This window comes from Aedes albopictus, chromosome 2, assembly GCF_035046485.1.
Source record: "Aedes albopictus strain Foshan chromosome 2, AalbF5, whole genome shotgun sequence".
Taxonomy (NCBI): Eukaryota; Metazoa; Arthropoda; class Insecta; order Diptera; family Culicidae; genus Aedes; species Aedes albopictus.
Genome location: NC_085137.1, coordinates 263,724,297 through 263,750,199, shown reverse-complemented (window position 1 = coordinate 263,750,199; position 25,903 = coordinate 263,724,297). Strand labels below are relative to the sequence as shown.

The 25,903-nt window shown below is 41.3% G+C and overlaps 1 protein-coding gene across 2 annotated transcripts in view; it reads left to right on the top strand.

Moving 5' to 3' along the window:
• Positions 1-9,272, top strand: part of LOC109421957 (putative fatty acyl-CoA reductase CG5065) — a 74,169-nt gene extending 64,897 nt beyond the window's left edge. For both annotated transcript variants that reach the window (XM_062851732.1, XM_062851733.1), the window contains 3 exons: positions 8,213-8,411; positions 8,473-8,712; positions 8,772-9,272. In XM_062851732.1, the coding sequence (XP_062707716.1) occupies positions 8,213-8,411; positions 8,473-8,712; positions 8,772-9,141 (809 nt within the window). In that variant the 3' untranslated portion in view covers positions 9,142-9,272. The remainder of the gene's footprint in view (positions 1-8,212; positions 8,412-8,472; positions 8,713-8,771) is intronic.
• Positions 9,273-25,903: the final 16,631 nt, after the last annotated feature.

Below are 25,903 nucleotides of genomic sequence, written 5' to 3'. Positions count from 1 at the left end.
GCAACCTCTGAGTTGGTTGGTTATTAGAATCCTGGCCTCAATAAAAGATGCACCGAAAACCTCTGAGTTGGTTAGTAAGCCGCATCTTGGACTCAATAACGGATTTATGAAATGACCTCTGAGTTGGTTCATTAGTAGAATCCTGGTCTCAATAAAGGATGCATTGAAAACCTCTTAGTGGGTTAGCAAGTCGCATCTTGGTCTCAATAACGGATTCGTAGAGCAACCTCTGAGTAAACGGTCTACAATTGATTGACGGCAAATAAATAAATAAATAAGTTGGTTGATTGGTAGAATTCTGGCCTCAATTAAGGATGCATTGGAACTTCAGAGATAATTGGTAAAACGCATCTTGGACTCAATAATTCTGGCGGTGAACCAAAAATTTACGAACAGCTAGCTGATGAATGAACAGGAACGTAGGCTGGACAGGACAACTGGTTGAACAGCGAAAAAACCGAGATTGATCGTCTGAAGCAAACAATAATCTTTGTTCAATTGTGTACTTGAAGAAACATGAAATCATTACAGAAACCATCAATACTTTCTTCAAGTATGCTGCACATAGAAGACTTGTTGAACATGTGGTGATTGCAATAAGTATTTGAATACGATATGTATCAACATCATTTCAAATATTATTCTGCTATTTTGCATTTCAAATATTTATTTAACATGTTTATTTTTCAGTGCAGAAACCGATGACAGAAGTTATCATAATGAATTTACACACAGAAAAATCTACGGTAAAAATAACCATATTCGACGTAAATTCAAAAGGAATTTGACATTGTTTTGGCCACAATGATAATGTATGATTGTTTTTACAATCCTGTATGATTGTTTTAACAATCCTGTATTATTGTTCCTCAATCGGAAATCTGACTGAAATAACAATAGTTTCAGGCTTTTGACGAGGATGTCAAGCTTGACATCTACGATATTATGGTACTTTCAAAAATAGTTTTCTTTTACTTTCAATAATATATTTATTAGAAAACAACATGCTTGTTTTGTTTTCTCTGGGTTGTTATTTGTTATATTACAAAAGAAAAAAAAAATTCTCACAGAAAAATCAGGAAATCTCATGATTAATCAAATTTACAACTTTTCACAAAGGTCTTACCTTGTCTAACGCATGCCGCACTAATTCAAATTAATTTTCAATTATGCTTTTCATGTACAACAGCTTTGCATAATTTGAAAGCTATCCATTTTCCAGCATTAGAAAAGTTGTAAATGCCTTGACAGAAGTGACCAAGGGATTTATCAGTAAAACTTTTGCATCAAAATACTCTGCTTGATTTTTTGTTAATATTGTGGTTTTTACAATCCTATTCGATGCCGAGGGATTGCTCAGTTGAATTGACTTAGAAACAAAGTTGAAATATGTTAGTTTCCACAAGAATCGCCACAAAACACTGGATTTTTAAATCAAACATAATCTCATATGGATTTTAAATTAGCAAAACTATAAGAATTCACATATTTTCAAAAGAATTTCAATGTTTATATTCAACAATCGTTATTTTAGTTTCAATGTGAACGCTTTTCTGTCCGTGTACCATGGCCAAATTTTCCAAGAAGGTTCTCTAAAAAACCAAGCATGCGTCACAAGTACTGATATCGTTGCATGCTGCTGGGAGAATTCAAACCATGGAGGAAATGAGGAAATATATTTCTTTTGGCTATATAAAAAAAAACGTATATAGTAGACAAGAGAGGCAATGTAGAGAATGAGAATAATAGTAATGAATACTAAAAATTTAATGTTTGGAAAGTTATTAAAAAAAAAGACACTACTTTTTATCAAGCTGGCCATCAAAGATTCTGGCGTTCCCTTATCCGTCAGGTCCGTGGTCGGGTCACGGCACACATATTCATACTGTATACAGTACATGTCGAGAAGAGATGAAATTTACTGCATTTTCAGCTTCGTCAAACGGAAGAGGGATGATTGTATGGGAGCATCATCCTCATTCATCAATGGGGAGTTGGCAGTAGCTATGTGCATTGATTCCCAAGCATTGAGGTGAGAGGTTTTTCTAACAGTTTTCAACAGTTTAGCTTGTTCCCAATTAAACTCTATTGAGTTAGTAAAGCAACTGAAGGATTTCGAAGTTAGACGGGGTGAAGTTCTGGTGTCGTTCGATGTTTAAAAACCCAATTACTTGTTTTTTATCACTTCAAAAGCGCGAGGCAAACAATCATTGGAAACGATCAGAAAATTATCAAATTTGACTCATACACTACCCGCCATAAATAAGCAACTCATACTGAATATTGCAGCACCTCAAAAGATTTGCAACACTCTAAAATGTGACTATTTCAAGTCTTTGAGGCACAAATCACTTATGACCCCCTTATTCTCTTTTAAAATGCAACTCGTACCTACAACCTAATTGGTTTTAGGCTAGTCCCATTTTTTCTCCTTATTTTGGTGATGCAAAACTTTTGGGTGCTGCAATACTGATGCCGTTTTTCTTTATTATCCAGTTCCAACCTGGGTTGGAACTGGATCAGATCACAGTTTCAACCCCAACCCGACTTCGGTTTCGCTTGTACTAAAGTTTGTTTGACGTTGTTTGTTTACACATTTTCCGCCAATCCAGTTCCAAACCAGGTCAAAAAAGGAAAAACGGCATGAGTATTGCAACGATTTAATATTATTGGCGGGTAGTGTACCTGGTTGCTACTCCCCCAAGTAACCACGATGCTGAAGCCCTGTTGCATGCAGATATACGGTGTACTTAGAGCAATCATTAAACTTTACATGCAAACTTAAAGTTGATATAAAGTGAAAAGGGGAAATTATGCGACTACTCCAAGATTATACCAGTATAATCTTAATTTGATTCTATAATTGCCCACTTCCACTTTGAATCAACCTTAAGTTTGCATGTAAAGTAACACTAGTTTACAAAATAAAATGAAAGTCGTGAACTTCTGTCAACGACCAAAATTTTTGAAGCATAATTAAGCGCTGATTTCGAAACCGTGCTTCAAAAAAAATTAAAGTAGAACAGTTGTTGAGTTTTAGCTCAATATCGAGTTTTACAACTTTTTAAAATATGGAATTTACTAAAACTCAAATATCTTGCGTTTTGTTCAACCAATTTTAAATCCTTTTCCATAAATTAAAAGCTGAGTATAATACCATTCGATCATCTGAATGCAGGTTTTGCGTCAGACTGATGAAATTCAAAATATTGGCGAGTTTTGGGGACGATCTCCTTAAATTTTAGCAAATTTTCCAAAAATATATGAAGAAATGTATTTTTTCAATAAGAAAAAATCAATTTAAAAATTCTTTCTCAATGTTTATTTGGCATATTATATGTAGGCGAGTTACAGTAAAAAAATCAGCTCAATCGGAGAATTGATTACGGAGAATGAGATGTGTGAAATGAGCGACTTTGCTTAAAAATAGAACAAAAAGTGATTTCAAATCATCAACCTTGTATGGAAAGTCGAAAAAATTTCCGCTCTACTGTAATTTTTATTTCCTTCGCGTTTTCGAACTCAGGGCATGATTCTACACCAAAAACAATCATCAGCTTACCGAGTTCAAAAATGCTGTAAACTAGTGTAATGATTGCACTAAATACAACGTTGTCTGCATGCGATAAGGCTTCAGCACCGTGGTTACTTAGGCCGTGATTGATCTGAACTGGTATGAATTGCACTGAGATTCAACTGAATAAGGGGGTGGGACACTCCACTTATTCTCAAAGTGCAATTTAAGCAGTTCATACATTTTCGATCAAAACGGGCGCTGGGAAGGCGAAGGAATGTTAGAGCACACTCACGTCACACTCTGATCGCTTTCCATCAATCACCTTTTTCACGGTTGATTCAAATATTCAGTAGTTGCTTAATTCACCACTCGCGACGCTGGCATCGTTTTTGCGCTTGTTTGACGTTTGCTTATTACCGCCATCTAACGGTAGCCCGGGCATACATATTGGGCGATTACGTTTTCGTGACGATATTTTTGATAAAATTTGTTCATAGTGTTACGTCTATTTCTTTGTGATTAGAGTGTGATAGTTGTTGCTACTAGAGACCGAGAGCACTCTGCGTCTCCACAACTAGCACGGATGGGGTATTTATTAGTAGGGTAGGATGTGAGATCTGGAAGTCACCTTTGGTCGGCGATGCGATCCGTAGATAGGGGATATACTAAGATGATAGATTGTATGTAGATTACTCTGATGGAGAAGCGGCACAGTTCGCTTGGTTGCATAGCTTGTAGGCGATAGATTGACACTGTGCTGAGGAAATTGGAAGGAAGGGAAACGGCTTTTCAACCCGTTTCTGTTCTAATGATGGCTATGAACTTATGAATATACATGAGTTGTATATGTAGAAAAGAGAAAATAGATACAAAGATACAAAGTGGAAGGAAAGGAACGGGCCAGGGATTAAACCAAGGACCCCCTCGAATACGAGGTTGGCATACGAAAGCCGTCTAAAAACGCGAGGCAAAAAATCATTGAAAAGCAAAAAGTCAATGATTCCTGCTGACTAAGTGATGCATCATGCTAACTTACCCAGTCAACCAGCGATCGTACATATAAAATGTTGAATAGGATGTTAAAGTGTAGGCGATATGCGTACCGTCAAACGGGGTGACTTGCAACGCTTTTTTGCTTCAACTAACAATAAAAGTTGATTAAACCTAATTTTTAAATACAAAATCTTTGCAATAGTTTTAATAGCCGGGCCCTCTATATAGTAGAGTGAACAAGTTGTTAATTGGTTTATTTTTTCATGTTGAAAAAATCAAATAAGGTTATTTTTGATACAAGACGTCGTGCGGGGTGACTTGCAACACTCAATGTAAATCCCTTTTCAAACACGCAGATATTTATTTTTAGTTTCAAGCATGTTTGATATGTATTCTTGCTACTATTGTGATATCGTTTGGGTTGACATTCATATTTTTGCATTTGTTATTACAAAGGAAACTGAATTTTGAATTTTTATGTGAAAATATTGGGCTCAAAAACACCATGTTAATTGACGGTAGTTTTGATGTATTTTTCTTATCATATCATGTTCCTCTAGTCTACAACTGGTGAAATATTGGTTAAACGACAATATTTAGTGTTTTTGGACTTTGACTTAGAAAATGAGTGTTGCAAGTCACCCCGTCTAGGTACAATATTTCAAAACATATGATTATAACAAAAATATTGTAATAGTTTTATAATGTAACATGGAAATTTTTAAAGCTCATTAGGTAAAGAATCCGCATATGGAATATTATTTGTGGAAAATTATGTTTTCATTCATTTGCAGACAACGCTTTAGGACTCACATTTTTGTTACTTTTTCTGACTAATGACAAATTTAAGAAAATTTTGTTGGAAGTATTAGAATAAAAGTAAATATCGTGGCTACTACTGAGATTTTTTTTTTCTTATTCATTTATTTATTTTGCTCATTCGTGCGTAACACATAACGGAGCCGAGATCTCAGATTTTCTTTTACAAAAAAATGTGATTCTATAAAAAAATATTACATTCAGCTTTTACGACTTTTTTGGACGTAACATCTCCATGGATCCTGACGCGGCAAATTGGGCCCTCCGCTCATCCGCTGTTTGCTTATTCACTGCTTCCTGAATCCTATTGACAAATCTGGTCAGCTCCGCCGCTGCCTGCTCCTGTCTAGCTGCCTTCTGCTTCGCTTCTGTCAGTTGATTCATGCTATATTCCGAGTTCAGTCGCTGTACTCCCTCCGTTTCTGGAATTTCTTCATCTTGCACTTCTATAATTTCCGGATCCATCTCGACTATTTCCTTTCTATTAAAAGACGGCGCTGGTCCGGATCCAACAATATCGGCGTACGTCACAGGTCCCTGTTTTCTTCCAATCTGAGGCTTTCCTGTTTTCCGTTGTGGGCATGAATCTTTACGGTGAAAAAACATTTAAAAGAAACAAAAGAAACATTTACCTCTTAGGCCATCATGGACTATTCTCACTTTCCAAATACCAATCTCCAGGGCTGACGGGATATCCTTTTCCATTTCCACATATGCACCTCGAATACCGGTAAACAAATGGTCGAGACCTAGACCTACCGGAAACTTTTCGCGTACCATTGTTCCAACTGTCCCGAAACTCTTCAGTGCAACCGAAATATCGTTGTCGGATACCTCCGGCGGGAGGTAAAAAACGCGCACATATACCACGTTACTCCCTGCTACCGACATACGAACATCAACAAATTACCGTTGGAATAATGAAACTTCATTGATTCCATGTTTTCCTTCAATGACTTCTCCATTCCTTCTAAAGACTTGTACTTTAGACAGAGTACTCACTTTCGAGGCAATTTGTAGATTGTCTCCAACTGCATGGGATCGTATCGCAGCCGCTTAACGAAGTCCGCAATTTCTTCCCAGGACGGTTGCGTAGTCCCCATAGGAAATTGGAACTGAATTGTATTACAGATGACTTCCATCGTCAGATGAGGAATTGTGTGCTATTTAGTCAAAACCACGCATACAACAATAAACGAAATCCAATGGGATTGAAACCCAGCACCACCTAACAATAGGCAATAGAAATTGTGCGACATCGAGCAGGTAACTTTTACTAGACCGAGCTGCTGCTTCGTCCGATGCAGACTCGAGCAGAAAAGCAACTGAACTGACTACTGAGATAGTATGTGAACTTAATAGTGCAACTGAGTTTTGGTATGCAAACGTCCGATTTTTATGTTTTGTTGATAGAAAAGAACAATAGAAATACACTAGAACTCTAATGGCGCTGTAGTCACTTTTCTCTATTAATTATTTCAATAACTTTAATTGCAATAATTCACTATTTTCGAGTGTCCTTCTTGTAGAGGATCTTTTGTTTTGGTAAACAAAATTAACTTGACACTTCTAGTACCGCTGCTGACGCTGTAGATGTTAGTCACACGAACAGTCCCGACAATGAACTTCTGTGGCTAGTTATTGACCTCGCAGCACCAAATCGGAGTTCGCCAGTTGGACTAGCGAAGCGAAGTTTTCAGCGAACTTTCTGTCATTTCTCATCCGACCCGACACGCATCCCTGATGTTTTCGTTTTCAGTCCGACGCGGTGTCGACAGTGACGACTTTATCCTACCTGGGGGTCTGTCAGTGCGAGCGCGCCAAATTTTGCGTAAGTGAGCATGTGGTGTTGGTGGTTAAGGTGAAACCGTACGCTAGCCGCTGTTAATAGGACAAATTATTTCGGTATTTTTTTTTTGCTTTTTTGCGAAAACTCAAACTGGAAAGTGTTTGTTTACTGAAAACAGTAAGCGCATGGGTACAATAAGTTAGCAAGTCCGGAATTTTATGTGAAATTGATTTTTGTATTCACAACGAAAAAATGTTTTTGAGTACCATGGTTAGTCCGTCTCATCTCACCTCAAGTTCGCTAGTAATGCAGTGAAGTTTGAGCGATGCACATTTTTCGGTTTTCTTCCAAATCCACAATATTCTACTAAAAGAACAGACGACATCAAGTGTTGCAGGTCACCCCGTTTGACGGTACATCTTACATGCGCCTAAATGGAGGCATGCACACATATGGCCTCCACATTATCATCTTGTGCAACATTTTATACGATTACTGGTTGTCTGGGTAGTAACAACATAACTTCAGAAACAATGACAAAAATTACATGTGCAAACATAATTGAGGGGGTTAGAAGCAAAGGGGTGTAAGTGACAAAAACCCACTTTCGAGTAAATCACGTTTAAAGTTTTTGACCATTTTTTCATCTCATACAAAATGTATGGAGTTTCAAAATCAACCCAATTTTCTCTGATTTATTGTATTTTTTCTAATCATCGTAGCAACAATCTTAAAAAGGTTCCTGAAAGCTTGAAATCTGAAGAATTTTATGATATGCTCAGCTCAAAATCTACTAAATGGTCACTTACACCCCTTTGATTCTGGGCCCCTCAATTAATCATTATACTGGAGCTTACGCACCAAAAACCATTTTTTTCTGTTCAATGCACTAGTTTTCACATGAAAATGCTAATTTGGATGAACTGCTCCAATTCATCGACCCACCCCCTCCCCCTCCCTACGTCAATAGTTGGCGCGTATGTACTGAAGAATATAGTTGATGTTAAATTCAAAGAATTCTCAAAACCATTTAAAATAATCACCAAAACACCAACTATGTACGGTACTAAAAACAGTATATTCTCACGTTTCAGTATGCCCTGCTGATAAGGAACCTGTCGAAGGATGGGTAGATAATTTAAACGGTCCAGTTGGTATCATGGTTGCCGGAGGTAAAGGTGTTATGCGATCCATGCTGTGCAATGGTGAATATAATGCAGAAGTCATCCCTGTCGACTTGGCCATTAACGGGCTGATAACAATCGCATACACTATTGGACAAATGAAAGACATGTAAAAGAACCTAACACATGACTTACGTATCCTGAATTATAGTTTCAAATTTGTGTTTCAGGCCACCAGAAATCCCAGTTTTTAACGTCACATGCCGAGAAACCAAACGAACGACTTGGAAAGAAGTGTTGGAAATGGGTAAAGCAACCGCCTATGAATACCCGTTTGAAGCTGGCGTTTGGTATCCTGATGGAGGAATCACTACTAATAAATTTTACCACACCTTTTGTGTAATATTCTTCCACTGGCTGCCTGCATACTTCATAGATTTCCTAATGTTCTGCTTTGGACAGAAAAGATTGTAAGTCATAATAACACAGGTTTAAAACATTTCAACATTACATTTTTTTTCAATTTCAGCATGTGCCGCTTCCAGACTATGATTTCTCAAGGACTAGAATTACTTCAATTTTTCACAACGCGTCAATGGGATTTCAAATCACATCAGTACCAAGCCATTGCCAAAAACCTTACTCCAGAAGATTTCGCATTATTTGATATGGATATTGACAAGATCGACACGAAGGAATATCTCAAACGAATAATTCTCGGTGGACGACAATATTGTTTAAAAGAACCCCTGTCCACACTGCCGAAAGCTCGAATGCAGTTGAAAGCTTTGTGGGTTTTAGATAAATTAGCAAAAGCGTTCATGATTTGGCTTTTGGTTTGGGGATTACTGAAAGTTACCGGCCTTGGAGAAATTTTCAAAACAGTAAATGTGAACTGATTGTTACTTTTTGTCATCCGATATATATATATTTTTTGTCTTTTGATTTCAATTTAATTTTGTATCGAGGTGTTGTTGGTTATATAAAATAATATACGACAGTTGGCTGTTTTTGTGTCACGGTTTTTAAACATTTTGTGTTTCAATGTATTCAAATGCCCCTTCCATTTTAAAAACACTTCAACCTGTTTTTACGCCCATCCTTGGATGATCAAAAATCATTTCTAATGTAAAAACAATGACACTAATAAATATTTTCATATTTTAGTTTTAACTTATTCGTTTATTTGGAAGGCTCGGGCGCCACATGGGTATAACTGAGCCGAAATCTTTTGTTTTTACATTGATTTTTCATTTTATTACTGCTACTATGTTAGTTTGGGGAGCCGAAGTACTCGCGGCTGTTTCGAGGTTAAGTATTAAAAAAAATAGAATAAAATTGAGAAGGACGGATTTATGGGTTTAAAACTAAATTATTTGCTAACTTTTACTAAAAACATTGATGGGAAAAATTGTCCGTATCTGTAACGGAACCAAAAAAAAAGGACTTTATCATCAAGAAGAGTACAAACGAAAGGGGGGGGCGACGACAGACAGGGGCGAACAAAAAAAAACCAAAAGGCGAACAACGAAAACAAGGAACGTACTACTTCAAACTCTGACTCTGACACGTTTCAAAAATTGAATGATCAGGTTCATGTATTCCAAATCAAGTCCTGCCAACACTTCTCTAGCGGGTTTCTGTTGTTTTCCTCGGACCCGAAGAATTTCATTCAGCTCAAATCTGACCTCACGATACTCATTGCATCCCCACACGACATGTTCGATATGCTGGTAAGCCACGCCACAGACACAGAGATTGCTTTCTGAGAGCCCAATACGGAAGGTATGTGCGTTCAACAAATAGTGGTTGGACATCAGCCGACACATCACACGAATGAAGTCGCGGCCTAAATCCAACCCTTTGAATCATGGCTTCTTCGACACCTGTGGGATGATGGAGTGCAACCATCTACCCATCTCTCCATTTGTGTTGCCAGTCTCCTGACGCCAATGTAAAAAATTCGTCGAAGGCGATTTGACGCTCGTAAATATCGCCGTCGCTAGCGCCCACCTTAGCCAGTGAGTCCGCTTTCTCATTGTCCGGAATCGAGCAATGTGAAGGGACCCAAGCTATGGTGATTGTGTATGAGCGTTTGGCACTCAATACTTGGCGGATTCCATTCTGGAAGTACGAAAGATTCCGGAATACCGCACGGTGTCAAAATTTCGATTATTATCGAACATTCATGTACCTCGGATTTTTCGTCGAAAATTATTATTATTTGGGCTATATATTCATAATCGGAAGACTAGAAAATATTTCATCGGCGAAAATTTTTCCATACATTTTGTATTGGACGTTTTTTGGGCTAAAATAGTAACTATTAATTTTTAGTATGGAAAATAGCTAAAAACTCATCTAATTCAAATTTTCCCCGATAGAATATTTTTAAATTTTGCATTTATAAATTATAGCCGAAATTCTAATATACTATGAAGAAAAATCCGAGGTACATGAAAGTTCGATAACAATCAAAATTTTGACACCGTGTACCGGTGATCTCATCCTTCATAGAGAGATCAAAATCCACTGAGGAGCTGTCGAAGTCTGAGAAGTTGTCACGATTGGTGTTAACGGAGATGGGCTTACCTCCAGCGTCATGTACCAGTAGTACACACTCATAACACGAGTTTGAGGGTTCTGTTCGAGCATCTTTTCAAAATTTTCTATGACCAACGGATTCACAACCTCGCATCGGATGAGGAACCGGAACGACAACTCCGCAAAGCGGTCTGTCAGAGGCTGTACACCAGCAAGTACCTCTAAACTCATTGTGTGAGTCGAGTTCATGCACCCTAACGCGATCCGAAGGCAACGGTACACGGAGCCGCCAAACTACCCAAAATTGAGTTCTTTTGACGCAATCCCATAGTTCGGCCCAATAAGCCAAATTTGAGTAAATCGATTAAACTCACACTAGGTAAATTGCCTTCACCTCCAGCAAAAACATTTACTTAAGAGTAGGTAAATTCAACCCAAGATCCCCCCTCATTCAACCCAAATTTGAGTAAACCTGCATTTACCCAAAATTGGCTTATTGGGCTCAAGGACCCCCGTTGGGTAGATGCATCTCTGTTTGTTTTTGACAACATCGGTGAGGGAAAGAGGGAAAACAACCTAATTTTTGGGTAACTAGTTTATTCGATATACTCAGCTTTGAGTAAAATCGACCCAAAAATTAGGTAGTTTGATTTCTCCGTGTACTGAACCCGTTGAAGCTTCAGCAAGTGTGTTTGCGCCGCGGATTGAAAACAAAAACTACCGTATTCTAAAACCGACAGAATGGTTGTTAGGTACAGCCTGATCAGATCTTCCGAATGCGCTCCCCACCATGTTCCGGTTGATGTGATTCCTGATTGGAGTCAGTAACGCAAGTGCTGCCAGTATTTATTACACGTTAAATCCATACAAGTTAAATTCATGTTAACAAATGTCATATCACCCTCCTCTCTTTATAGCTCACATATTTACTCTGATTAATCAAGAACAAAATCCTTAAACTTCAGCGGTCTACGAACTTGACGTTGAGGACGATCATCGGCTTGCGTTGTCTCAGATGTTGATGCCGAGTAAGCTCCCCTGCTTGTTTGATTGGTACAGCTGCTTCTGGATGTGCTTCCGGATTCTGCCAGGGGCTCCGCTTTGATTGATTGATTGGTGTTCGGCGTACTGGTCACTGCCAGCGGATCTTCGAAACTGAGGTAACGGTCATCAGTATCTTCAGCTTCTCGTTCTGGCAATACCATTCCTGCTCCCTCTCTGATGTGTACACGGTTACGACGATAGTTGCTCCCATTAACTTCGATGCTGTAGTCCCGGTCACTCAAAACTTCAGCTACTCGCCCTCTGGTCCACTGATGAGTTGCTTCAGGCCTCAACTGAACGTACACATCCTGTCCTCTCACAAGAGCCGGTAGTGGCTGAGACTTGCGGACATGCGTGATAGAACTTGAATTTGATTTTTCTCATCTCTATTTGATCACTGATTTTGGTCGAGTCTACACCTTGCACCTTCAATTGGTCGAGGGGAACAGGCCATAGCCCCCGGATGTTTCGTCCCATTACTTTCTGGGCAGGCGAATAACCATCTGCTTGAGGCGTGTTTCGCCACTCCAAAATCGCCAACCAATAGTCTTTGCCGTCGTGTAGCGCCTTCTTAATGATATTTTTGGCTATTTTGATAGCCGACTCAGCCTTTCCGTTCGCAGCATGGTGATAGGGTGCGCTAGTTGAATGAGCGATTCCGTATTTCTTCATGAACGTTTGCCATTCAACGCTGATGAATTGCTTCGCTGAGTCCGTAATTGCTTTACGTGGGATGCCAAATCTACTGAATATCTGCTTTGTACATTCGACCAAATTGTGGGTTGCCTGGCTATTGAGAATGTTGACCTCGAAAAAGTTGGAGAAGTGGTCTACCGTTACAAGTATCAACAACTTTTTGTCGCCGCAGGATACCTCTCCGATGTCCAAGGACACGATCTCGAACGGGAACGTTGCTGTTTGACAGGTTTGCATCGGTTCACTCTGCTGGTACCCCTTGAACCGGTTACAGATTTCGCAGGTCTTCACGAAGTTCCGTAGATGATCGTTCATGTTCGGCCAAAAGACTATTCCGCGAGCCTTTCGCAGAATCGCCTGCTCTCCTTGGTGGTTGTAGTGTAACAACTCGGACACTTTCTTCCGGTAAGCCGTTGGGACAACTACACGATCGTTTCGTAGGATGATACCGTCCTGGATCACCAGTTCTTGTCGAAATCCGTGATAGGGTTTGATGCAATCCGCCATTGTTGATTTGTCTTCGGGCCAACCGTTCATAATGACAGTCTTGAGATTCTGCAGAACTTCATCCTGTTGAGTTTCTCGCCGGATTTGATCCAACACTGCATCCTGCATATCCACCTCGTCCAAAGCGTTCACGCTTTCGATCCCGTACCACAGCTTACTCCATTCGTCATCTTCCCTTCCCTTCTTCACGTCAATATTTCTCGATAGTGTATCCGCCAAGACCATTTTGGAACCCTTTACATACCTGATCTCCAAGCTGTATCTCTGCAGACTCAGCATCATTTGCTTGATTCGATTGGGTGCCGCGGCCAATGGTTTCTTAAAGATGGTTTGTAACGGCTGATGGTCCGACTCCACAATCACCTTCTTCCCTCCGAATATGTATTGGTCAAAACGTTTACACGCAAACAGGATCGCCAGCGTCTCCTTCTCGATTTGCGCGTATCGCTGCTCTGTAACCGACAACATTCTGGACGCGAACATTATCGGCCGGCCTTCTTGGAGCAACACCGCACCCAACGCATATCCGCTCGCATCGCATTGTATAGTTGTTTGCAGTTCAGGGTCGAAATACTTCAGTGACGAAATGTTGGTAATCTTCTCCTTCAACAGGTTGAAAGCTACCTGCTCCGGTTTTCCCCAAGTCCACCGATCTCCTTTCAATAAGTTTCTCAGGGGCAAACTTACCTCCGATAGACGAGGGATGAACTTCGCCATGTACGTCGCCAGTCCCATGAACCGATGTAGCTCGGCGACGTTCTTCGGCTCAGGCATCTCTTGTATTGCCGATGTTTTCAGAGGATCCGGTTTCAGGCCTTCTTTTGACAATATATGTCCAAAAAACCGCACCTCCGTCTGATTCAGCTTCATCTTGTTCCGGTTCAGCTTTATTCCTTGCTCTTGACAACGTTGCAACAGGGCGGCTAGATTTTTGTTATGATCTTCCGTGGCTTCCTGCTGTGTTTTTCCTCGCCCAACACAGAGGATATCATCAACGAGCACCTCGATACCCTCCAGCCCATGTAGTGCTTCTTGGAATTTGAGCTGAAAAATTTCTGGCGCACATGACAGACCGAAGGGCAGCCTCTTCCAGACGTACCTACCCTCGGGTGTCCAGAAAGCTGTCAATCTGCTGCTACTGTCGGTCAACTCTACGTGCCAAAATCCGTTTCGGACGTCTAGTGTCGAAAACACCTTGGCATCCTTCAGATCTGGAAGTATCTCCTCCAAGGTTGCCATCTGATACCTCGGACGCCTGATGGCACGATTCAAATCCGTAGGATCCAGGCAAATTCGAATTTTGTCCTTCCGCATCACTATGACGATATTACTCGTCCACTCTGTAGGTTCATTCACTTTTTCTATCAGTCCTCTTTTCTCAAGATTCTCCAGTTCACTGATCAACTTTCCTCTTACCTGCACCGGTACTCTTCTCGGCTCTTGTACTCTCGGTAGCTCGTCATTCAGTTCAATGTTTACTTTTCCTTTCAGTTTTCCGTCCCCCACAAACACATCACTGAACCGCTCCACGACTTCGACTGCTTCTTCCTTTATCACACTTTCCCGCTTCGCTTCTTCATCGCACACTTTCACACTCTTTAGCTCACGATTCCCAGCGCAATGCATGTTTTGTAGCCAAGAAGAGGCATGGGCAAGATTTTCGGAGGCAAGTCAACTACTTGGAAAGCCACTCTGAACCGCTTCGATTCCCCACGGTGCCGCAGTACGGATTTACCGACCGCCGGAACCATTTGACCACCAAATCCCTTCAACTTCGTATCACTAGGTTCAAGCTCCGTTTGACCACCGGTAATGTACTTCAGTGCATGCAATGTGATTACATTGCATGACGCGCCAGTATCGACTTGACACCGAATCTTCTTTGCCTCATCACTCTTTCCCACTGAAAAACTGATCTCGGTAGTGATTTTCTTATCTACAACATTGACCTCTTCCACATTGGCCACATAGTCGGACGAATCACTATCACTTTCTTCGATGTTGTCTACTTTCTTCGTGTGCCTTTTCTTCGGATTGCGTGATTCTTCAGATCTTGATTCTTCTTTCTTCTCTGGCTTCATGCGGCAAACCCTCGCATAATGATTTTGCTTCCCACAGCTGCGACACGTGACTCCATTTGCTGGGCACTCTTCACGGTTACCAATCTTATGGTCATCGCGCCCGCAATATTTGCACTTCACTCGCTCTCTGTACTTCGATTTTTCCACTTTGCACTTCGCGATAGTTTCCGGTTCCCCTTCCGGTTCGCGTGGCTCTTGCTTCACTTTCATCGCCGTCAGACGATCGTCAACTAGCTTCTGTGCCCGACAAATATCAATCGCACCAGCCAATGTTAGGTTCACTGTTTTCAGCAATGCTTTCCGCGTATCGTCAGACCTGATTCCGACCACTATGCGGTCACGAATCATGGAGTCCTTAAGATTTCCAAAATTGCACGACACAGACAACTTTCTCAGCCGACTGACGAACTCGATCACTTCTTCGCTTTCCCGTTGCACAGCCGTATTGAAGACAAAACGTTCGTATGTCTCGTTAGTCTGGGGCAAACAGTATCCCCCCAACGCGTTTAGGATCACTCCGGGATTCACTTGATCCGCCACTGGGAGCAGCGTGTCCAACACCTTGACGGCATCCAACCCCAAGAAATTCTTCAGCAGCGCAACCTTAATGTTATCCGGCTTTGCTTCGATCTCGGAAGCTAACACAAAAATGTCCCATGACTGTCGGAAATCGCGAAAAGCCTCTGCGAGATTTTCACTTGACAGGTTCAGAAACTGCGGTGGATGCACACCAATAACACTCATGTTGACGTTTGTCTTTTCACTGTTCCTTTGCGATACGGGCCGTGCCCTGCTTCGTTGCTGCACTTATCTTCTTCTTGCAATTTTCTCACTCCGTTCGCGCCGTCAATTACGCCGAAACTGACGCCGAACTTTTTCGCTCACGAATGCTTTCTTAATTCACAAAATCAGCACTTTCCTCGACGCCTTCTGTCGCGATTATCACTTCTACGCGTTATACACCTCGTTTCACTACTTTTCGCGGCTTTCTTACGCAAAAATAGCGATAAAAGTTTTCACTTCTGACACCATGATGTGATTCCTGATTGGAGTCAGTAACGCAAGTGCTGCCAGTATTTATTACACGTTAAATCCATACAAGTTAAATTCATGTTAACAAATGTCATATCACCGGTAAAAGTTCGCATAAAGATGATTCGCTTTTGGCACTTCTGTATCAGATACATAAGGGGTGATACACAAATTATGTCACGCAAAAATCGACAATTTTCAACCCCCCTCCCCCCTATGTCACACTTTTTGTATGAGACCTTAAATTGTTTTGTATGGATCGTCACGTTTTACCAAACCCCCCTCCTCCCTGAAAGCGTGACGTAATTTGTGCACGGCCCCTAATATGCTTCCCCCAAGTGCATTTGGAGTCGAACCAGACGCTGAGATATTGAGAAGACATGCTATGAATGATTGTCTTACCCATCAGAACGAGCGGAAACTTAGTCGGTTTATGTTTTTTTTTAGAAAAGACAACCATCTCAGTTTTCTCCGGAGAGAACTCGATACCTAGCTTGAGAGCCCAAGTAGACAAATTGTCCAAAGTATCCTGTAGTGGTCCTTGCAGATCAACTGCTATTGATCCCGTTACAGAAACAACACAGTCATCCGCAAGCTGTCTTTACGTGCTATTTTTAATGAGACAATCATCTATGTCTCTAACATAAAAGTTGTAAAGAAGGGGGCTTAGACATGAACCCTGGGGGAGACCCATGTAGCTAATTCGTGAAACTGTCAAGTAGCCATGAGCACAACTCATCTGCTTCTCAAACAGCAAATTATACAAAAAGTTGTTTATAATTGGTGAAAGGCCACTTTCGTGTAGTTTGTCGGGAAGAACATCGACACAAACTGAATCAAAAGCTCCCTTAATATCCAAAAACACTGAGCCCATTTGCTGCTTTTGAGCAAAGGCAAGCTGAATTTCTGAAGAAAGTAACGCAAGACAGTCATTCGTTCCTTTGCCTCTGCGGAAACCAAATTGTGTATCTGACAGCATGCCCCTCGATTAAACCCATTCGTTCAGTCGGAAGAGAATCATCTTCTCCAACAACTTCCGTAGGCAAGACAACATCGCAATTGGACGGTACGAATTATGATCTGATGCGGCTTTCCCGGGTTTTTGAACAGCTATCACCCTCACTTGTGTCCAATTATCTGGAACGATGTTGTTATCCAGGAACTGATTGAACAAGTTCAACAAGCGCCTCTTAGCGGCGTCGGGGAGGTTTTTAAGCAAGTTGAACTTGATTCGATCCATACCTGGAACGGAATTATTACATGAAAGAAGAGCACGTGAGAATTCAACTATCGAAAACGGCCTATCCATGTCGTCTCTATCTTCGGAAACATCACGAATTATTCGCTCCACGGGTACGGAATCTGAACAAACTTTTTTTGCGAACTTGAGGATCCATCGAGAGCTTCCTCGATCCTCGTTAACCGACGACGCGTTACGCATTCTTCTCCCAACGTTCCAAAGAGTTCTCATTGATGTCTCGCGCGATAAACCCGCGACAAACCGACGCCAGTAACCGCTTTTCTTTGCCTTGACCAAGTTCTTAAACTTGCTTTCAAGGGAAGCATACCGAAACTCTTTGAACGCCGCGGATTTCTCGCGATAGATTTATGTACACTAGCTGTACACTGAGGATCAGCTGTACACTGAGGATGTGCTCGGTGAGATCGTAGGCGATGTCGATAGATGGAGGTTGATGTGACCCATTGGAAATAGAAACAACAATCGGCAGATGATCACTACCATGAGGATCCTGGATAACCTTCCATGTACACTCCAGCGATAGTGAGCTCGAACAGATTGAGAGGTCTAATCGGCTGTTTCTAGGGCTGTCATCTTGAGCTGGAAGTGCCACTCGTGTAACTTCTCCGGTATTCAAAATTGTCATGTTGAAGTCGTCGCAGAGGTCATATATCAAAATTGATCGGCTGTCATCTTACAATTCCCCCCAGCCTGTACCATGGGAGTTGAAATCTTCCATGAGCAGCCGAGGCTCGGGCATAACCGAGCAGATGTGGGCAAGATCCCTGCGAGATATCGCAGTTCTCGGAGGAAGATATATGTCATCGGATGAAAATCGACTCTGTAAAATGAGTGCTGCTTCTTGAACCCTAGAAGCACCCCTCCGTGCAAATCGGATCGATCTAGGCGAATGATATTAGAATCGGGAAAAGGTAAGGTTACATCAGGAGTCAGCCATGTTTCGGATAGTGCAAAAACATCGCATTGTAAATTGTTAACTAAAAATTTAAAAACGTCTAATTTGTGTGTAATACTACGACAGTTCCAGTGTAGAAAAGATATCGTATCTTCGACCTCGGTGGTTAAATTAGCCATCGAAAGATGCGATTGTCGCAAGGAGGGGCATTTTAGAAGCCAACTGCTTCGAAAGAGGGGTCACACAAGGAAGAAGTCCTTTTACAATGTTCTTCACGGAATCTGAAGCATTGAAGAAGCTGAGCATGATGTCTACGATGTCAGAGAGCGTAAAAATGGCACACCCTGAGGTTGTTCATGGTGCTACGAATGCTGTCTCTCCGGTTGAGAATTGGAAAAACGTGGAACATTTGCGATTTTAGATGTTCCCGGGAGTGATGGTAAGTCTCGTTCGTCCTGGATTTTGAATCCCGGAGGGGAACGTTTTGTGACTTTCTTACCACTCTTGAAATTGTCATGGTGGGTTGGGGGTCGCTGCTAGGCAGCTTCCGAGGTTTTTTGGTGGGTCTCTGGAGCATCATCCGTTTCCTCGTTTCACCCTTGAAAACAAAGGGAACCCCGACCTCAGAGTCAGAGCCCTGATCATCGAGAGATAAAGACGAGTAGATGTTACGGGATTCAACGGTCGGGGCAGCTTTTTTCAGCATTTCGGCTTGATCGCTGCTGCAACGATCGTTTTTGATGTTTTTTCTGCTGTATGTACCTTGGGCAAGCAATCAGATCATGTGGACGGTCGCAGCCACAATAAACACACTTGGGCGGCGTTTTACACGCACCGTCCACATGTCTCTCCCCGCATGTTGCACAGCGACGTTTATTGCTGCAGTACTGGGCGGTGTGGCCCAGCTGCTTGCAATTGATGCACTTCATTACCTTCGGTACATACAGCCTCACAGATAGCCGAAGTTTGCCAATCGTCAGCAGATCTGGTAATGCAGATCCGGAGAACTTCACACAAAATTCATCAGATGGTGTGTAAACCTTCTTCTCGCCCTCCTGGGAGACCAAATGCAGTTGCCGGCAATCCAGTATCTGGACAGGAGGTAGAGAAGGGTTATGGAAACGACCACAGCCTTGCATTATCGTTTCGCAGGTCAAAGATCCTTCGACGACCTTCCCCGAAATCTTAATCGATGCGCTTGGAAGGTACACGTGGACGTGATACTCAAGTGTAAACAACTCCGGCAGCGTAACCGCGGCGGTGCAATGGAGATACGTTGGTTAGCCGTATTACAAGGTGGCAGGCTTGGCTACGGTACCGGTTCCCAACCGGTTCAATGTAGGCTGGCATCACCGGTGGCTTACCGGTTCGATTGTTGGCTTCTGGACGTTCAATTGGCACAACGGATGATTTGGCATGCACGGATGGCGTCAGAAATCCTTGACGGGTCCGACGATAATGGGAATCACCGGTCCCTGCCGGACTTTCGATGGCATGCACTCGTCCTTCTGTTCGTGAATAGCCCCAAAATGGCGAAGGGGGTGACAATCGAGTCCCAGTCGGTGAATGGTGAGAGATTCTAGCGTAAATCCGGTCCTTGGCGTCGTCCAATCTGTAGGTAGGAACAAAGGCTTCGAGGTTTCCACCAAAAAACCCCAAAAGAAAAGGCCCGAGCTCGGACCTGATCCCGGAGATTAGTAACCCTCACTTCAAATCGTCTCTCCTCCCCTTTTCACTGTCCCGCAAAACTTTTGCGGGTTTAAGCGACTTTTGTTGGCTATTTTGAGAATTTTTGGCTTGGCCAAACCAGTGTCGCTCCCCCGTTCTTCCCTTATATTGGCGTAATGGCTAATGTTTATACAAAATGTAGTCAATATTAGTGCATAGTATCAAATTGTAGCATTATTATGGGACTTCAAGGCATGCTTCTGTTATGAAATGTGATGATTTTCCATTGAAACCCTGATTTTTTAGAGGTTATGCCCTTTAAAAGGGCGTAACTCAAAATTTTGTTTACCGATTTTTTTTAAATCTGTTCAGAGGTGTAGGAATGATAAAGAAAGAGTATGGCGTTTCAGGTTTTGATGACAGAAGCATGCTTCTGTAATGAAATATGAGGATTCTCAATAGAAATCCTGGTTTTTAGGGGTTAGGCCCTTTAAAAGGGCGTAACTAGAAGTTTCGTCTAACGATTTTTTTTTTTAAATTTGTCCAGAGGTGTAAGAATGGTAAAGAAAGAGAACGGCGTTTCAGGTTTTGATGGTATATTTTTTTCTGATAATAACGGTAAATGAAGCATCGTCTGGGGAAGATGGAATCACGAATGTGGCTTCTGAAAAATCACCTAGCAGCCTGTCAAATAAACCGATTTCGGCGGTTTGCTGAAGTGTCATGGCTCCTTGCTTGGCTTCGTTTGGCATCGAGACACACGACTTCATATTCTGGAGAAACAGCACAGAAATATGAATGTAGGCATTTGGATTTCTGATATCGCCCCTTGCACCGCTTCTATGGCGAGCTGACGAACGCTTATTCCATGGCTAATTTATAATACACAAAGTGTCCGAAATGTTTTATTTTGTTCAAAAAACATCCATTCTTTTCAATAAAGGTAAAAACGATAAAAACATTTCATTCATTGCATTTTTCGAGTAGAATAAATTATGAAGAAATTTGGGATATACCCCCTATAGAATCTCATACTAAATCTATGTTGACACCATTTGATTATAATACTAATTGCATACGAAAAACATTCGATTAATTATTTGTTTTTCGTCTGATCAACCATTCGATTTTCAGATGATAGTCATTCGAATGCTTGTCATCCGACTTCAGAACCATACGGCTGAAATGCCATTCGTAAAACGAATGGTGATCGTTAAGGGGCGGATGCGTATTACCGTATTACCCCGCTAATACGACACCGACTGTTGTCGAATAACCGGGGTAAACTTTTAATTCGACAAACTGGTCACCCTACACCACGTTGCTCATTGAAATTTGGCAACTATATTTTTGTTTTTGTTTTGATTTCCGGATTTGTTATGAAACATGATTTCAACAGATATTGCGGTGGTGCGAATGAAAAGCTCGTTCTTTTTACGATTGTTGCCATCCTCAGTCGATTCCGGTTGATCTTCAGGCGGTTTGGGCGTCAAATATAGCACCAAAACTGAACTTCCGGAATTAGCGTCTGCAAGAGGAGCTGCTGCGGGTGCGAGTATAAGCGCAATATTAAACTGTTTTGCATTTACAGTGTACATCGCTGTGACATTCCAACACTTTTTAATTCGACATGTGTCGAATAAGCGGGGTACGAATTAAAAAGTGTCGAATTAAAACGTGTCGAACGAGCGGGGTAAGACGGTAGTTTGCAGTCGTTGCGAGGATGATGTGTTGGTTCAGTGTACAAGTGCTATAGGAGTACACTCAGCGAAGTAAACTACCAAAATTCATTAAAATACCATATGCAATTTCGCCATAACTGTAAAGTATGGATGCCATAAGAATACCTTATGAAAATTGAACATGCTTATTATGACCTAATTACATAAGATAAACTTATAAAAAGAGAAGAAAAATCACAAAATGATGCATGATGTTATGAATTGTTTAAAGGCCATTTTATAGTTAGGTAAAAATTTCCCCAAAAATTTTTCAAAGAATTCTTCCAGATATCCCTCAGGGAATTTATTCATGATTTTCACAAAAAATTCCTTCCGGTATTTCTTCAGTTATACCTCTAGGAGTTTCTTCTAGGATTCCTCCAGGAATATCTCCAGGGTTTCTTCCAGGTATTGCTCCAGAAAATCCTCTAGGAATTGTCGGAATTCTTCCCATGTTTTCTCGAAGGATTTCTCCAGAAAATCCATCACGGATTCCTCTAGAAAATCCTAAAGGAATTTCTACCGAAACTCATCCAGGAAATCCTCAAGAAATTCCTCCATGAATATTTTCATGGATTCCTCCAGGATTTTTTCCTGGAATTTCTTTAGGAATTCCCTAAAGAATTCTTCCACACACTTCTCAAGAAATTCTTAAAAATATCCTCCAGATCTTCCACCAGAAGTTCCTTCAGAAATTTTTCGAGAAGTTCCTCCACACATTTCTCCAGGAATTCTGCAAAGAATTACTCCAGAAATTCCTCCAGGAATTCCTCCAGAAATTCATCCAGAAATTCCTCCAGGAATTCTTCCATAAATCCCTCCAAAAGTTTCTCAGGGAACTCCTCCAAAAACGCCTCCAAGCATTCGTTCAGGGATTGCTCCAGGAATTTCTCCAGGGATTCCTCCAGAAAGTCATCTAGGAATTTCTGTCTGAATTCCTTCAAAATTTCCCCCAGGCATTCCTCCACGGATTCTGCCACAAAATCCTAGAGGAATACTCCCGGAAATCTTCCAGGAATTCCTCGAGGAGTTTCTCCAGGGATTCCTCCAGGAGTATTTCCAGGAATTTCTTTAGGAATATTTCCAGGAATTTCTTTAGGAATTCCTCCAGAGATTCACCCATAAATATCTGCAGAAATTCCTCAAAATTTCTCAAGAAATTCTTCCAGGAGTTGTTTCAGGAATTCATCGAGGAGTTCCTTTAATACATTCCTCAAGAAAGCCCAAAAAAATTTCTCCAGAAATTCTACGGCATTCTTATGTGAGTAACGTCATGTTTGAAATTCGTAAACATGACGTCACTCCCATAAGAACGCCGTAGGAATGAAAGAGAAGACTAGTTTCCTATCGCCGCACCTCTGGGTAATCCACATCGGTGCACGACTTCGGAGCTGCCACCCCTCGCAAATAGCTATAGTTACGCGAATGTTGATTGAGTATCGTGATTCGGGGTCAAATTGGTCTCTTTAAAACAGTGGTCACCAAACTGCGGCTCTCGAACAGGTTTTGTGCGGCCCGCGAACTGGTTTTGAAATATATTAGAAAGCGGCTAACTCATAGATTCCGTAATGAAAATCAGAAATTTCACAATATATTAAAACTTTTATGAGAACAAATATTAACTACATACTGAAATTTAACCCATAGCATGAAGACTTTTTTGGAAAGAAGTATGATTTTTGAAAATTTACAAACTGTATAATTTTTTTTTTGAATTTTATTCCAAAAATATTCGAAACTGTTGTTAAGAACGGAGTGTTTCGCACAACTACCAGGAAACTATTCAAAAATACAAAATTTATGCTTACAATTTTTCTTTAAAAGATGTGTTGCCCAAACTTTCAGAATTTCGCCAAAACATAGTTGCACACATTGTTAAGAAAATAATGTCTGCTAGTTTTTCTTCATTGGCTTCCTAATAAATTACGCAAGGTCAACTTAAAAATTACATCAAAGATTTCCACAACAGTATCTCTCGGCAGTTTTTCGGAATTTCTTCCGAGAACCCTGAAATCCCTACAAATCATTCTGAAATTTTTCAAAACCCACGGAAACTCCCAAAAAACATCACATCAGATTGTTTTTTAGATAAAGGGTTCGCACCACTTTTCAGGAAATCCACTTTTCAGGAACCCCTAGCTGCAGTAAGAAACTCCATCCGAACATTTGTCAAAACTGGATACAGGGGTTGTACAAGAAATCCGACTATTTTCTAAGACTTTCACAATTATGCACTTATAATCTGCGCTATAAGTACGCTGTAAGTTTATCCACAATATTCTGATAGAAGTCCATATTGTTATACCCAGCGTTGGAATTACGTAATTTTTGTGTAACTATTAAATAACTAGTCTGAAATAATTTGCTAAACATTATTAATACCAAGAACTACAAATTCTAAAAATTACGATCCTGAAAACCCTGTTTTGTATTGCCTATACGATATTTAGTATTTTTTCCAAGTGAAATGAAATCTCCTGATATCTCCAGGTTGTTTAGTTCTTTGTTCTTGCTCAACATTTTCAAAAAATCAAACAAATGGATTTTGTGTTGAATCTTGAAAATTGTTTAAAATGAACTCTTGAATGATTTGCGGCCCGCAGTCTTCTGTCAAAATTCAATTTTGGCCCGCAAAGACAGTTAGGGTGAAGATCATTGCTTTAAAACAACTTTTGCGGTTAACATTTGTAACAATTCATATTGGCAAAATAATTCATGCAAAATCATCGGGTACCGGGTGGATCTCAATGAAACTATGTTACATAATTTTGTTCAACAAATTTTAACTTTAACCACAGAGAACAGACATTTAAGCTCGAACAAAAATACGTCGAAATCGTGTGTAAAGGATTTAAGTGTACCTTACCGCCACCAACGGAGACTGCCCCACATATAAAGTCGAATTGACCCCACGATGGCAGTGTTCATCGTTAAAATACACTAGCCCACAATGCGACACGAGCGCCAAACGGCCAAAAACGGCGAGCACTGGAAATAAATTTGACAACACAACAATGTAAGTGATGGGACGCTAGCGCTGCGCAACGGGAGCATAACCACATACTCTGATATGACCGTTACAAAGTTTTACACAAGGCAGAAAGCGAAGATAGACGTCTGTTCTCTGTGCTTTAACCTTCCTTTACTCGCGCAGTTGGCTCCCAACGTCAGCAGTGTCAGGAGCGGATTCGCCCTTTGCGAAAGAGCAGCAACACTGATCACCCCTATCAGAGAGAATCCAACGTGAACGCCGCCAGCGTCGCCGTCGAACGACAGTGAGAACGGTAGAGGATTAAAAGATGGAGTACTGTTAGACTGACCATCGTGGTCACTCGTGCTCTCTCTCATGCATCTTCATTAATGGGAATGAGAGGAACAGGCCTGTTTGGTCAATTTGTTATTCTAGGGTATGTACAGATAGTGGCTATCTCCAACATTCCGGCCACCTTGAAACAGAATGTTTCAAAATAATTTCATAATTCCTAAAGTATTTCCAAGGGTTCCAGAATCGCTCAATTCTGCTGTCTGGTAGATATTCGGCTAGACAGTTCACGTGTACCGATGACCCAGCTGGCCCGCAGCAAAGAACAAGGTGGCCTAAATATGCATCTTCCTGCTTTCAAAAGCAAATCGCTTGCGATCAACAGGTGTCTCAAGGAGATCGACTCCCTTCCCCATTATAAATCCCTCATCTTCCATGATCATCCTCGCCCAGCAATCTCAATAGATAATCCTGACATTAAGCTTATCCTTTCCAACTTATCCCACATTCCACTCCAAATCCAACAAAACCCCTCGGTACGCTGACACAGGAATCCATGACATCTGGGCCGATCCTAGGATACAGTCGGCCGGTGGGAATTTATCGTTGTCGACCGGGAACAAAGAAAAAGACCAGGTAGATCTTACGAGGGAAACATAAAGTATTGGACCTGCAATTACCTTTGCAGAAACACAGGTGAGCATCGAGCAAGTTCTCCCACTAAGGGTTGCTCTACCTGGTTTCTGTTTTGATGTTGCTCTTGAATACGGGAGCAGAGCGATTCGAGCGACGGGTCGCTCCTGAAGGTCACAACACGGAAGATACCGTCCTTTCTGGGGTGGAAGTCTGGTTTTTTTTTCAGCGGCCAGTTTGCTGGCGGAACGTTGTCCTCCTTGATGATGATGAAAATGCCAACCTCGATGGCGGCTGTCGGGTTGCATCAGATGAGA